Source organism: Puntigrus tetrazona, chromosome 12, assembly GCF_018831695.1.
Source record: "Puntigrus tetrazona isolate hp1 chromosome 12, ASM1883169v1, whole genome shotgun sequence".
Taxonomy (NCBI): domain Eukaryota; kingdom Metazoa; phylum Chordata; class Actinopteri; order Cypriniformes; family Cyprinidae; genus Puntigrus; species Puntigrus tetrazona.
In genome coordinates, this window is record NC_056710.1 from 3,254,337 (window position 1) to 3,270,280 (window position 15,944).

Genomic DNA, 15,944 nt, shown 5'->3' on the forward strand with positions numbered 1-15,944 from the left:
ATTGGTTAGTCCTGAAAAGAGACTTGAACTTGAACGCGATGGGCGTCACGTACTCCTCGCTGAACTGTGGGAATTGTAGGCAGTTGTTGGTTTTATGTTAAGGAATTTACTGAAATAACGCAACAATATCTATATATACACATGTGCAAGAAGGTTGTATTGTTTAGTAAAAAACAAGTGTTTAGTAATTAATAACACAATTAAATGAAGAAAAAAATGGCAGTTTAGCATTATCTACATTTTGGGCCAATAGTGAATATTTTCGTTTGTTTATATATCATTTTATTTTTCCGTTTATTTTGGTCAGGAATCTGACAGATCAAGTGACCTACATGTCTCCTAGCAACAGGAACTGTCAACAGGAAGGAGACACGGGACATAAACGCTGAGTTTCTTCTACTTTTCATCTACCTGTACGGTGCTGCCTGATTTATTTAGCGGCTTTCAGTGTTGATTTAAAATGTAGCGAGAAACAACGCTATATTCATTATTGGTTTTAGCCTTTTAACGTCGTAATAGTGTTTAAAACATGAAGTGAACTGTCAGCCACCACTAGCGAAATTATTTGTATTTAAAGAGAATGCACATTCAGTGGAATCATTTATCAAGCAGGAATATGGCATTCAGACCTCACACAAGGTGGGTTAATTCATAAGAGATTTTTAAATGTTGTTAATAATGTCTCATTTTCATCAAGAGTGCATGTACGTGCTAAATCACGAAAACATTAATATTGGGAAATAGCATTACGCATTAAATAACTTCTTTATATTGTATATATTCGCATATTTTGTACCATATATCCCCACAAAGATGGCAATATCCGTTCCCTGTGAGGAAACAAGGTTATGAATCATTCAGAATGACTCCCCCAGCATCTTTTGCATATTTGAACTTGAATTATATGATTTTGAGATCCATCTTTTCACACTGTGGACAGTTTAGGGACCGAAACATAACTATTAAAAACATTCACTGATGCTCCAGAAGGAAACAAGATGCATTAAGACTCTGAATATGTTCAAGAGGATGAATATGTTCAAAGTTTTCATATTTGTTGAAATTATTTTTTTCCCATATAGTACTGCCCTTCAGAAGCAACAGAAGGTAGCATTTTTTCGGAAGACAAATTAAGTACAATATACTTTGATCTTAAATTGAAAAAGTTTTCACTTTTTTTGTCTTGTGGTCTATATGTAAACTATCTTACTCAGGACAGTACTAAATAAAAAAAAACAAAAACAAAAATCTCTTACTTTGTCTTATTTCCGACTAAGAACTTTTTTAAGTCACTCTACAGTGTTTGTTTTATTTAATTTTGTCAATATAACACAAATATTTTACAATACACTTCATATCTATAGTTCATTTCATAAAGTAAAAGGTTTTAAGGAATTGTGTTTGGGCATTTTTATTAGGCCACTCATTCAGTACTTTTGTTTTTCAGGTTGATGTTCATAACCTCGCACAATTTACAAAAAAGGCCTACCAGAAGTGTACGTTGAAATCTCCTTTACAACTCTGTACCAAATCTATTCATTTCCCTTTGGAATATTTAGCGCATACTGTTATTCTATGTTTCTAAAAGGTGTCGGCTCACTCACTATGTCAGCGCACACAAGCTGGGCACACTAACCGCTGGCAGCTGGCAGGTGCTTTAGGCAGTGACCTGTTGGGTCAGGCACAGGTTCAAAGGGCAGAGGAGTTTGGTGATAAATCAGCCGACAGAAAAATTAAGTCAGGTAAGATGTGCAATCAGCTTAAAAATGCAATCTGGAAAAATTGTGTTGGATTCATGCACACATGAAAAACAATTTTTTTACTTTCAGACTATATAAATACTTTTTAAGGGATAGGTTACCCGAAAATGAAAATTCAAACTGTAAACGGCATGTTAAAAATAACAATTAGGCTACTATAACTTACTGTTACTAAACACTATTAAACATCGTCTTGAACATCATACACAATAATATCTTACAATGTAGAACATCACTCAAATCCCAAATTAAAAATGATAGTTTATGATAAAATATTGAAATAAAGTTAACAGTATACTACAGTATATGCAAAAAATGCAATGTAACAAAAGTTAAAAAAACAGTATGTGTGTATTTATGCAAGTATGTGGGTATTCAACGTATCAGTGTGTCCTATGGTTTGACATAAATATAAAAAACATTGAAAATAAACCACATTTTTATCATGGGAAACAACGAAGATTTTTCCCAACAGTATCTATGTGTTAAGTTTTTTTATTATTTTTTAAAATTATTTTATTATAATGTCACATCATAGAATACGGTCCAAATTATCTATCATCTATCTATCTATCTATCTATCTATCTATCTATCTATCTATCTATCTATCTATCTATCTATCTATCTATCTATCTATCTATCTATCTATCTACGAATCGTGACAACACATGTCTTTCAGAATGGTGTTTATATTTGGCGAAGGCTTTGTTATATCAAGAAGTAACCAACTTGCATGAATGAGTTTCAGCCATAATGCCGTAGTGCGTCTTCAGCACTGACTTTTGCCAGATTCCTGGGTTGACCAGGGGGATACGAGTGCCAGTCTGTGCCAACCCGCCGACCTGGTGTCACAAACCTGGCATCATTTTAGAGATAGGCACCTGTAGGGTTTTGGCACGGGAGGGGTTTAAGAGGCATTGGCAGTTACGCACTCGAACGCCCTTTACCCAGAGAAACAATAAGAAAGACAGTATGGCTTTTGATTCCTATGCCAGGTTTCTGTGAGTCTTTTTTAATTCAGAATAATCAGAATGTTTTGATGAAGTAGAGGTCCACATGCTGAGAGGCATATGCTCGAATTGAATGCTTCTCATGACTGGAGTTATTGCTGTCTTTCAGAGACGGTATAGGGATGAATTTAGAGATGTAAATACATACTTTTACAGAAATAGGGAGCAAATTGCTGTTTTGTTGCTTTGTTAAAGCAGTAAAGGTACAAACCCCATGTCTTTTGAGGAGAGAACTATTAAATACGTTAAACAATAGGGATAGTTCACTATTCCACTTCATTTACTGACTGATGTCTTTCCAAACCTGTATGACTCTTCAGCTGCCTAGCAAGCTTGATTATAGTGTTTAATTATTTATTTTTTTTTAAATACATTAAGTTAATATAATATTAATATAATAGGAGCTAAGGGATTAGCTGCATTAACTATATTTTTATATGGATATAGATTTTTATTTTTTTATATATAATTGTGCTCATTTTCAAACTGCATTCAGTCATGTCCCAAATATTGTTGGAGTGTTGCAAACAGAATTGCAAAGATTACGTTTAAAAAAAAGCTATATCGAAGTTAAAATGCTAAAAACTATTTTCTTTTTTTTTTTTTTTTTTTTTTTTTTGTAAAATGTACCCTTAGGCATTCCCAAGATGTAGATGAGTTTGTTTCTTCATTGGAATCACATGAAATATAATGCAAATTTCTCCAAATCTGCTCTGTGATGAGGAAACAAACACATTTTTGATGCAAAACAGCATTGTTTTACTTTTTACTAACATTTAACTAGACCGTCTGTTATGAATCCTTTTGCACTTCTTATTAAAAGGCTATAGAAATGATCTCAAATTGTATAGTAAATAAATCCACAGTAGAATATTCTTAATTTGCATTTATTTTTCATAATTAACTCTTATTTTCATTAAAGCACACAGCCATCTGTCACAGACATATGTTTATTCAAAACTCAAATATCTGGAACACTTCATCCTATTCTTGAACATGCACACTCTTGGAGTTTCTCTCACTGTGTGTTTATGTTGCAGCTGACCCCAGTGCACTCCACTGGCACGAGGATGCCACTAGCTGCCCACAATCCCCTTTGCCACGTCTCATTCACCCCCTCTCGGCCAGCCGACGTACCAGACTCTGGTATGTTGCCAGGGGCAAGTAGACTTCCATGACAACTGTTTAGCGGGGGAGAGATGGGCAGACGAGGAGAGAGGGGGACAGTTTATCTCACTCCAGGGATAGATCTATGGGATATCTGCCAGGCCACATGCTATCATTATGGAGCAGGTTGGATAGCACATTAGAGAATGACAACTTTCAATTTGGTGGGCCTTTGAACACAAAGGACTATCAGGAGGGGCCGCAGAACACTTGGCACTAAAGCACTGTGGGATTAGAGAGGATTAAACTGACAAAATGTGTGTGTGTGTGTGTGTGTGTTTGTGTGTGTGTGTAGTTGCACCTATAATGTATCTGTTTACCTTTCTATGCAGCAAAGATGTCACATGGTCTTCAAAGCTTGACACTCCAGAGGAACAATTTTATATTTTGTCTCGCAGATTGACCCAAAACGCTAAACCAGGTATTGACAGATCTAATTTGTGATATTTGCTAAAACAGCAATTATTATTGCTAATACTCAAATTTATTTTGGACAACCGTGCATTAATTGACGATGACTCAAATTATGTGTGTAGAAGAGGTGTATTATTGTATTTCTACGTGATAAAATGGTACCTGAACATCTAGAGCCTGAATAGTAAGCCAAAAGTAATATTAAAGTCAAAATTACGGCATAGAAACACCCTAGCAATGTGTCAATTTCTGATCATGATCATGATTCCTAAACCAAACAGTGGTCCTAAGATCAAAGATAGCTTGTATTTGTTTTCTGAAAGTATCAGAAATTCAGCATGATCATCACACATCGTGCTTGCTGCTACAATCATGTTTACTGACCAGCCAATAAAAATGCAGTAAAAAATGGCTTTGATCAGTGCGACATGACGCTAAATCTTAAAACTGCTTACCTTCCTCTTTTATCAGAAAACATAAAAAGTGCAACTGTCAAACTGTGCTTCATCGTGCTCTTTTTGTTTAGCACTAGTGCATGCTAATGACGTTTTATTCTTCAATAGTAACTTGCCCAGTCACTAGGTGTCATCATCGGACAGTCTGCATAAATCTCGTACCTAAGTTTATTAGGTTCATGTCACACATTGTGATTTGTAATGATCTTATTGGAGTGCTAAAATCGCGCAGTCTGTAGAAGACTTAAAAATAATGCACTCTTTACATTTGGATATTTTAAAACAATAAATAAATACCATTTAAGGCACAATCCTAGTTTTGTAGCCTTTTTTGTTCTGAAATAGAGGCTGTGGAGACTTGGAGTTGGGCTGTTTTGACTTACCAACCACCCTGAACATCCTAGCATCCACTTAGCAATGACATAGCAACTGCATGCTTCTATAAAATGGTATATAATGATATAGTAAGGATTTGTTTATGTTCATAGATGCAGTACTGGAATGTCTAGGGGTCAGGTGGGAGTTGCATTGCTCTGTCCTGAGCAGTTCAGACACATTATCTGAGTTGTATGCTGACAGCAAAAAACAGAGGGATGTTCAACTACAAGAGAGAGCTGGTATGGTGCCCATCTACAGTATATGTTTTCTGTGCGTTTTGTTTACTTGTTTTTTTTTTTGTTGTTTAGCTTGTTTAGTTTTCTTTTACTTGGTTTTTGTTTTGTTTTGTTTTTGTTCGTTTGCTTTGGTTTGTTGTGCATTGTCTAGTTTTCTGGGTTTAAAATTTGCGTGAAGGTGTAACCATAGCAACAGTATGCTGCACGAACACTCTCAGGTGGGATCGGTATCTGCGTGCAAACTGAAAATCGTTTGAATATCCCACCAAGCTTCATACAAAAAACAATGGCTCAGCTAGTAACATGAGGATCTATGACTAACCAGTGGAAGATCTGGAAACTTGTTTGAAAACAGTCATTAGTTCGGTGCAGGAATAGCACAAAAAAGTCCTGAAGCATAGCCAAACCCATTCAAAGGTCATTATATAATAAGCACACGTGACATAACTGTTTATTTATGAAGGAGTTCATTAAAACAGTCATAAAATATGCAGAATAATAACTTGTAAACCAATATTATATAATAAATAATGCAAAAGTGAAGATCCCATTATAGTCATCATAATAAATATACAGCTTCGGATATAAATATTTCACATGTTTATATTAGACTTTATGGAATGGACATATTAAAAAGCAAACAGTTCAAGAGAGAAATTCAGGCCTTCTGTTTCGTTTGTGTACTGCAGCCGTCGGTAAAGACAGCAGAGTTAATAGGTCTCAGCGTGAAAGAGAACTGGTCTACAGAAAGTGGCATCACAGCGGCCCTTTCATTCTCCGACTGCCTGTCAAAGACGCCTCCATCAATAAAGAAAGTAAGCGCTAAGAAGGTGTCATATTTATTATATTATAGCGCTAAAATAACAAGCTGTGTCATCATCATCATCACTTGTTGACTTGCTGTCACATGAGCTTCTGAACTAAGTGTGCTATCATTGATGTTGACTGATGAGGGGGCATACAGTGACATTTAAGGAGAAACACAGTTACGTAAGAATCTCTGCTGTGTTCTAGCTTTGTCTTTTGCCCTGCGGACCCTGTACGACCCAGAGGAACGCCCCAGTGAGTGGGGAGAGGCTGTGCTGTCTACTGCTGCGTTATTGGGAATGTCAGACCTCTTCCAGAAGTGAGTATTGGCAATTTCAGATCTGTCTTTGCACTAGCAGGTTCAGTACAAGATGTCCAAAACACAAGGCTTCTGCAGTCACGGTCATTTATACATGGGTCAAAGATGTTCACATCAAAAGAAATTCACAAAAAGTGTTTTTATGTTTTTATGTTTAAGTTAAGTGTCTACTTTTAAGGTTTCTAATGAGTTTTTGGAGAATAAAATGTGGTTTAAATTATGTTACATTGTCATTCAGTGTAACACAGTATTTATGTAAAAATTCCAACAACATGCTTATTCTTGTATGACAACAGAATAAGGAAGCATATTACATTTTATTTAGTTTTAAATTAGTAAAAAAAAAAGTGGGTGAAACCTAGGATGGTGGCAAATTTAAAAAAAAATTAAATTAAACTAATTGCTACTTAGGGTGAAAAGAATTAATCTTTTTAATGTGTCATGAATTCATTTTTTTGTACATATGCCTGACAAGATTGTTACACTGAATGACATTTTAGGGGGTAAATTTAGTAGTTTCTGCATATATTTTGGTATGAAAATAAATCATAGATTAGGAAAGGTTTGAGAAAGGGTCACGTAGAATATGTCTCCTACAAAAAAAGAAAGTACAAAAAAGACGATTCCTGTGTGCGTGTAGTGTGTCATATTAAGCAACAAAGACTGATCCAGTAGTGTATAAGCCCACACCCAGGTTTCTAGAGACGTTTGTGCTGTCCAATCTCAGCTTGATTCATATCCAGGATGTTGGGTGGAACTGGATGTGAAATTTGGCACTGCAGTCAGTCACCGTATTTATTTGAAAGATATTTTTCAAATAAGATCACCCGATGTTCCACCCAGCAGAGTTTAAACGTACTAATAGCGTGCATTGCATAACAGGGCATTTTTCCCTTGGTCATGGGTGCGTCAATTTGTAATCTTAAATGGGAATTAAATTTTACATGCAATCACGATATGTCATATGTTTAGTTTTTAGAATGTCACTTCAGAATATCAGAAATAATCCAGACATACATGAATACACTGTGTTGTGTGTCATATCAAATATTGTGTCCTTTTAAAGCTGATGGATATGATTGACAGGTGTCTTAAAGAGATGTTAAAGAATATATCACCATTGACTGTGTGCAGCTTTCATCAAGTGTCTTGCAAGGTAACAATTCTTCTTCTTGCTTTGTTTAATTGTTCTTTAAATTACCAATAGGGGGAGCTCTATATTTAGCGTGTAAACGTCTTTAAATCTCTTTTTGTGTTTTTCAGTTTAAAGAGACTGTTCTCCAGAGTGCATGTGAGCGCTGGTTGGAGCTGTTTCTAGTGACTAAACTGTCCTGCCATATAAAACTCAGAGATATGACCTTTGACCTGCTGTTGAAGACCCTACTTAGTCCAAGGTCTCATATTTTTTTCATGTCTTTTTGACCTTTCAGTGACAAATCACGTTGAGAAGCACTTCCATCAGGATCTTGATTACATTGCTTTTGCATAAAGAAGATGAAGTCTGTTTATAAGACCATTAGGATGTTTTGCATGGTGACATTTTCCTTCCAAAGCTTCATTACTGCATTGCATACTTTTGAGGCTGTTTGTAATTCCTTTATTCTCAATGGTAATTTTCATTAGATTCTCATTACTGTAATATAGTCAGGAAAATCATCTTTTCAGCAAATGTTTTCTTCATTTACACAATGCATTTCATTTCTCCATTAACATCAACATAAAATAAGTACATTGAATCAAACACTCTATATCTATCTATCTATCTATCTATCTATCTATCTATCTATCTATCTATCTATCTATCTACATTTACATTTAGTCATTTTGCAGACGCTTTTATCCAAAGCGACTTACAATTGAGAGTACATCAAGTGATTCATTTTTTGAGAGACAAACAGACAGAGTAAGTGCTTGTAACACCAAGTCACAGGCAGTGTTCAAATTAGAACAAGCATCTATCTATCTATCTATCTATCTATCTATCTATCTATCTATCTATCTATCTATCTATCTATCTATCTATCTATCTATCGATAGGGGAAATGTGTCAAGTCATAATGCAACACAAAACACTAATGCGTATACTCTCTCTTTCACACACACATGCACACAAAACTAAATAATACTACAGAGCCCCTTAAGGGACATGGTGGAGGAAAAAAAAATCCCCTGAGAAACTTTGGAGGGAATGCAAAAAAAAATTAAAAAATTCCACTCAACCAGAATTTTTCCACCACCATGTCTCTTGGGGCTCCGTATACCGTATACCAATACCACAATGCATATTCACATTCGTCTTTATTTATATATTTTTTTATCTCTACATTATAATGGGTAAAATACGATTTAGCCTCATTCCCTCTATCAAACACTTAAGGTTCTTAAAATAGGCCTTTTTTCTTTGTGCAAAACGTAGTTTTGATTTTGGGGTGACATCTGGCCTGGACATTCTTAATAACACTTATAAAGTACTTTTCTGTACTTCAAGTCACCTTCTGCATACATAGTGGCTATTAGAACGCATCAAAATTGAGCAGATGGTGTAAATCAGCAGGAAACTAATAAGATTTCTGTGTCTAGATTGTTCACATCTAATGAGTATGAGGTCTTGAGAGCAGTGCTGTGCTGGCTTTACCTGCAGTTAAACCCTCTCAGACAGACTCTACCAGCCCACAGCACCGTCATCACCTTCTTCTCCAAGTAGGTAACCTTCTTTATGGTATTTACAGCTATCAGCAAAACACAATGCACGTGATCCATTAGTAGAACTCCATTTATGGAGGACATTACAGTAATTCAGTACACTATTCATTCTTTTTGAAATGACCTTGATACAGCTAGTTTCATGCACATATGCTTTTTAATGACATCCCTCCATCATTTATCTGTCTGTTTCAGGGAAACGGCTGTTTTCTTGGAACAGCCTCAGGGTCAAAAATACATTACTATCTTTCAAGCTCTTCGTATGCATGGCATTACTGAATGTAAGTTTCGGCTGCTTCGTGATAGATGCTCACAACATCACAAACTAACACCGTCTACAACATCGATCTTCAAAACCAAGCATATCTTTGTCCCCAGTCTCTGAAGGCTGTTATGCCTCATTGTTAGCTTAACTGAAAACAGACCGCTTGGCACAATGAATGTGTATATCTCCGCGAAAGCGTGTCCAGACAAACAGTACATCCCAGCTACAGGATCACGTCATGGTCACAGTCAGAACCTCAACCACTGGTCCTCCAACGCCCACCAAACAGACAGGACAACTCTATCAACTATTCTGAAATACATCACAGACACACTACTGATGTGGGCTATTTTTTAGGTCTTAAAATAATAATGTATCAAAAAAAGGAACACTTTGTTGTTATACCCATCATGTCATACAAACCTGCACGGAAAAAAAAAATGTTGTAGTGTCATGAGATGTAAAACGTGGGGAAACCTGAAAGGAAACGGTTATTAGCACTTAGTTATGTTAATGCTAAAGATACATTAAGCAGTGTTTTGAGCGTTTTTGCTGGGCGGCTTTTTTTAACAGTTATGCTTGGGCACTTTTCAATTGAGAATGGGTAACAGATTTCTATCTGGATAATTTAGATGAGTCTTGGGCCCTGTGTCTCACCTGGGTGACCGTTGACAACATTTAGTTTGAAATATTGTTTGAAAATCCCCAAATAGCAAGACACCATTGAAGCAAACAGCTGTGTGTTTCTCATAAACAAATCTATATTTGAGATGTTTTTAACAGAAGCAACAGTTTAAAGTTAAGACTCTTTCTGGAATTTCTGGAAGCCAATGTTGATATTTGAAATGATCCCTACCCCAAAAGGACCTCGTCCCTATTTTAATTGCTCCACCCCACTTATATGTAGCCTACGCAACCCAGGCAACGATTCGTTCTGTAAAACAAAGCAGAACCAGTGATGTAACGCTAAATTCCTATAAATCCGTTCTGATGAAAAACAATGTATAGCTTGAAAACTATGAGTGAAAACATTTAAAGAAAACTTTTATATTTGAGAGAGCTACTACATTTGTTCAGCGAAGTATGTGTTGTTTATGTGTGTTCATGTCTCAGGGCAGCATCTGCAGGAGCTCCAAAACATCAGAGTTCTTCCTGAATCCTGGCTGCTGCACATCCTGTCCAATCATTACCACACTGTGAGTGTGTGTAGAGACCACAAACACAACACCTTATTCAACCCACCAGTCACTCAAGATGCACCCCATACATAATTCATAAGCTGCTTGTTTTAATATCAGCTGTATAGATTTTTTGGCTCCATGTTAAAACTAATTCATTAGCTGTAGGGCTTATCTGTATGTTTTTTTTTCCATAGCTTTACAGCGGAGGCGACATGGTATTGACTGACTTCTCCAAACAAGCTATCCGCTTTGGAATGATGCTTGATAGGGTGCGGTACACTTTCTGACACTTCATGCGTTATGGCCATTCCTGGAGCTTTTCGGTCTTTAAGTCACCTGCAGTTACTATTATTACAATACAACAAAATCAGTCTGTGCTTTTTCTTTTACTTGCTTGTAAGACAGTATTTTGTGTGTTGTTTTTCCTTGTATCACCGTACAGGAGCAAGAGTGCTACGCTCAAACCATCAGCATCTATGGCTTTTACTTTCTTCTCCAAGCTGCTAAAATGGAGGAATCAGATACGTACAGCTTCTCTATTGAGGTTTGAGCTGAAAATACTGAAAATACCCTTCCTGACCAATTTTCTACAAAAAGCGTGCTTTGTAAAAAGCGTCAAATTATACGTTTTCTTTATCATGTGTTGAAAAGGACACTTATTTTAACATGTTGACTAAGCACTTGATAAAGTGTGTTGTTTTATATAGCAATTAAGGTTAACATATTTATGACTTCACTACAAATATATAGTGATGAACATAATTATGGCATACAAGTTCCAATGGCAATGATAAGCATATTTTGTTTTCCCAGAATGCTTGCCAGTGTATTTAGCGATGCAGTTTAACCATTTTTCAAAGACAATACAAGCAATATATAGAGATGTACTTACTTAATTGGATCAAAAAGTACTCATGCACAGTTTTATTTTAAGGCCCAATTCTTGTTAAACCATATAAATTGTTCATTAATTTACTCCTAGTTTTCTGCTTATTAATAGTAAGGTACAGTAGTTGTTATAGCTTATATTTTAGCTTTTAGTAATAGGCATGTTAATAATGAAAATGAAACTTTTGTCATTAATCACTTACCCCCATGTCATTCCAAACCCATAAAGCTTTGTTTGTCTTCGGAACACAATTTAAGATATTTTGGATGAAAAATGGGGTTATGACTAAAGTAGAAAAGACGTCATCAGAATAGTTCATCTGCTTACAGTGGTTCAACTGTAACATTATGAAGCTACACCATAAAGTCATTATTTATTTTTCTTTTTGTGCAAAAACTATTCTCGACACTTCATAACATTATGGTTGAACGGCAGATGGACTATTCTGACGATATCTTTCATACTTTTCTAGACCTTGACAGTGTTCATTACCATGACAGTCAATGGGATCTAAAATATCTTAGATTGCGTTCCAAAGACAAAATGAGCTTTTAAGGGTTTGGCATGACATAGGGGTAAGTGGTTAATGACATTTCCATTTTGGGGTGGAGTAACCATTTAATAGCGAGTATTGGTCCCTATACTAAAATCTTGTATGTCTAACAAGTTGGGAACCAGATTTGTGGATTTGAGATGGAGCTATCAATGTATTCCATGTATTTAATTGATGTTGTGGAAAAAAAGCAGTTATTTGAGCAATAGTGTCATCATTCATGAATTCCTGTGTCATTCAGCCTAAGCTCCAAGGGGCAAAAAAAAGCAGAAGAGAGATGTCAAACTATAAAAATGGAAGACCATTGCATGAATTTGACAAAAGAAAAAAAAGTCATACATTTTTTATCTTTTATATTCTGGGTGAACTCATAGAGAGATTCTTCAGAACATATGTCATCCCTCTTTCTCTCTCTGTGTGTAGAGGTTAAGACACTGGGATCCTGCTGTGTGCCAGTCTTCCATTGTGAGCCGTCCGTACAGCATGCGATCTGATCGATCAGTGTGTTATCATATCACAGTGCAAAGCTTTGCCAGTGGCCAATGGCAAGAGCACAGCAGTGGACCTGTCAATCAAGAGTTTGGCTTATGCAAGCGCCGCTCTAGGAGCAAGGTACCAACACCCAGAGTCTAATATAAAACAACAAAAACTAAAGGCAGGATGAACACAATAATCCGAACAGTTTATTTGCAGTTTTTGTGTGTTCGGTATATATTTATTATTTATATATAAATACAAACATACAGTAAATATGATCTATATTGATATAATCTATATTGACAAAAATATTTGATATTTTTATGTCATTATATAATTATATATGTCATTATTTTTTACATTATATATATATATATATATATATATATATATATATATATATATATATATATATATAGATATATCTATATCTATATATATATATATATATATATATATATTATGATAACAAACTTTTTATGATAACAAAAGTTAGCTTTTTATGGTTTTAGTTTTTGCTAACAATAATAACCCTGATAACAATATAAATAATGAAAGAATAACCATGTTTTTTTAGTCGCGTTATAATGATTAATTATTTAATTTAATTATTATCATTTTTAAAAATAGGTGGTTGATCTGTAATGCAATACAATACACTTTGATGCTTTTTTTTTAAAAGTTACATTTTTCTAATTTGTCCTTTTTTTAACAGCCGTTCCAGATTGAAGGACTTTCTTCTCCCATCCTGGTGACCTTTGCTCTGGCATTCCCATTTTGAGCTTGCATCTAGTCCCCGTTTCATAGTAAATATATAAATGGATTATACAGAATGACAAAACGCTTTTGTGTTGTTCATGTTTAGTGGACACTATGTCTAATGCTACGAATTCCCTAGTCATTAAATTAAACATGAGCAATGCACTTGCTTGATATTTGTGTTAAATTATTAATTATTTACGCTTAAAAAAGCACAGAAATGCTTATTATATCATCATATCAGGGATTTGAGTGTGGGCACTTGCGCCATAAAAATATTCACAACCACCTCTTAAAATAAATCATTTAAACAGCTGCTGGGCTTAAGAAAAACAAAAGGTTGTTTTTAACCCAGCATTTTTTGAGTGCACAATTTGATGAAAAGGAATGAAACTATGAAGCGGATCTTTATTGTGTGTGCATAAGTCAACTCCTCTTTACTGCAGGTAAAGAAAAGACTGTTTATATACCTATAGTAAAAATAGTAACATAATAACCCACCAATGCGGCATGTTTTGTTTTGTTTTTGTTTTTGTTTTTATTACATTTGAATTCAATTAACTTTATTTTAGTTTGTTTATTATTTAAATTAACATTTTGCATGATTAACGTTTACCATTTTATGGTACTAAATTATATTTAAGGAATAGTTATGATCTATCTATCTATCTATCTATCTATCTATCTATCTATCTATCTATCTATCTATCTATCTATCTATCTATCTATCTATCTATCTATCTATCTATCTATCTATCTATCAAATCTAGTTAAAGACAGTTAGACACATCTGGGTATTTTTATTCATTCCCAGCTTAAGAAACAAAAATAACAGCATTCAAAATCCTCTGTAGCTTTAATTATTAATGAAAAAGTGGCCTCATTGCTGTACAAAAATTGTCAATAAACAATGCAAAGGTAGCAAATATCTGAGAGTAAAGATACAAAGATAAAAGATGAAAAGTATGATAAATAGAAAGATAAAAAAGAAGAAAGAAAGAATTTATATATATATATATATATATATATATATATATATATATATATATATATATATATATATATATTTTTTTTTTTTTTTTTTTTTTTTTTTTTTACAGAATATATTGTTTTTATTTTTTGGTTTGACATATGTTTTCTTATTTTAATTTGATAAAAGTTTTTTTTCTGTATTTTTCTTTCCTTGTTTTTCCTTTTTTTTTTTTGGCACGTTCAGTTTTCATCACTTCTGTCTGTTTGCATCATTTGTCCAGATTAATGTCTGAAATTTTGTTGAAGGAAAGGCTGGTGACAGTCTGCCATGAACACTTGAAAGTCTTTGTTCTCTTCTTCTTCTTCTTCTTCTTCTTTTTCTTCTTCTTCTTGCTGCCTTTTCCCCCTACAATACAATAAGTTGCCCGGTGTGCTAGTACTGCACATTCTGGCGAATGCAGAAGCTCATGCATACAATATACAATTTGCATAATATACTGTGAAATTAAATTTGAAAATGAAAAATATCTCCGTAAGGAGCATCTATTGCAGTATAAGCTGTTGTCTTTGAAGCTAATTTCTCATACCTAGATCTGACACGGTGTCCACGTCAACACTGTGGACTGCCGTCATTTGGCTCGCGCTGCCTCAAAATAGTTTCCCTCCTCTTGAAACGTGCTGCATTGCTATTGTTTTCAAGGGCTGCGAATTGAGGGAAGAGGAAGCGTGTTTTGCGTGGTGCGCTCTGTGTTTTCACATGGGCAAACTGCCACTGAGGAAGCGAAGCCGTCCCGATCACAATACATGCTGGAAAACGCTCAGGCGAGCGATGCGGATATACAGCAGCCGTCCGCAGGCTACCGCGTGACCCGCTGACCCCACGCAGGCTTTAAATAAAGCCACCCCGCGACTGGCTTCCCCTGACCCACATTTTAATTCGAAAGCGAATATGAGAAAGCAGAAGAGTCTTGCTAACCCGTCACAGAGAAAGTTTAGGTATTAGCAAAATAGAACAAAATAAGCGTCATCCGTTTCTATAGCGACAGTCAATTATATAAACCAGAGTGAAGGAATGCTACTCGCAACACAAGTGCATGCGTTATTGTTACACTTCATAATTATTTCTTGAGGTTGTCATTACATGGATAGCCTAGATATCTAGCTCTGCGGCTGCATGCATTTCATTTACGTTCACATTTACTTTGGAAAAAGTCACAAATTATTAAATAGAATTATTATGAAAAAATTACATTTTACTAATGGAAGCGCCGCCGCCTATGGTCTCTGGTTTCGCGTCAAGCCATAGCTCTCAGAAAACTCCCAGCTCACAAGTTGTAATTACGAGTTCTATACGGCACTTTTTACAAGTCGGTATCTTGTAATTACGGTAATTAGATATAGCGTGAACGTTCTTTTACTTCTTTTTTTCCATATGTCAATGGCTGCACCAGCTATTTGGTTAGCAGCATTCTTCAAAAACATTCTTGGTTTTTTTTTTTTTTTTTTGCATTCAACAGAAGAAAGAAATTTATACTGGTTTGGAACAACTTGAGTGTCAGCACACGACAAAACTGTAATGTCCGAGTGAACTGTTACCT

The 15,944-nt window shown here is 35.1% G+C and overlaps 1 protein-coding gene across 1 annotated transcript; it reads left to right on the top strand.

Moving 5' to 3' along the window:
• Positions 1-381: 381 nt before the first annotated feature.
• Positions 382-13,503, top strand: btbd16 (BTB (POZ) domain containing 16). Its single transcript, XM_043254325.1, has 17 exons — positions 382-639; positions 1,448-1,496; positions 1,589-1,742; positions 3,812-3,917; positions 4,271-4,359; positions 5,296-5,424; positions 6,111-6,236; positions 6,436-6,547; positions 7,634-7,703; positions 7,811-7,941; positions 9,128-9,247; positions 9,446-9,531; positions 10,629-10,711; positions 10,891-10,965; positions 11,139-11,240; positions 12,562-12,750; positions 13,331-13,503. Exons 1-17 carry the CDS (start codon positions 581-583, stop codon positions 13,394-13,396), a joined length of 1,746 nt encoding a protein of 581 aa, XP_043110260.1. The 5' UTR covers positions 382-580; the 3' UTR covers positions 13,397-13,503.
• The last annotated feature ends 2,441 nt before the right edge of the window (positions 13,504-15,944 follow it).

Bases quoted from the DNA above. Each gene is read 5' to 3' on its own strand.
- btbd16 (XM_043254325.1), top strand. From the start codon at position 581: ATGCACATTCAGTGGAATCATTTATCAAGCAGGAATATGGCATTCAGA. The intron at 6,548-7,633 runs GTGAGTATTGGC...TATGATTGACAG, and splicing joins ATGTCAGACCTCTTCCAGAA to GTGTCTTAAAGAGATGTTAA. The intron at 11,241-12,561 runs GTTTGAGCTGAA...CTCTGTGTGTAG, and splicing joins CGTACAGCTTCTCTATTGAG to AGGTTAAGACACTGGGATCC.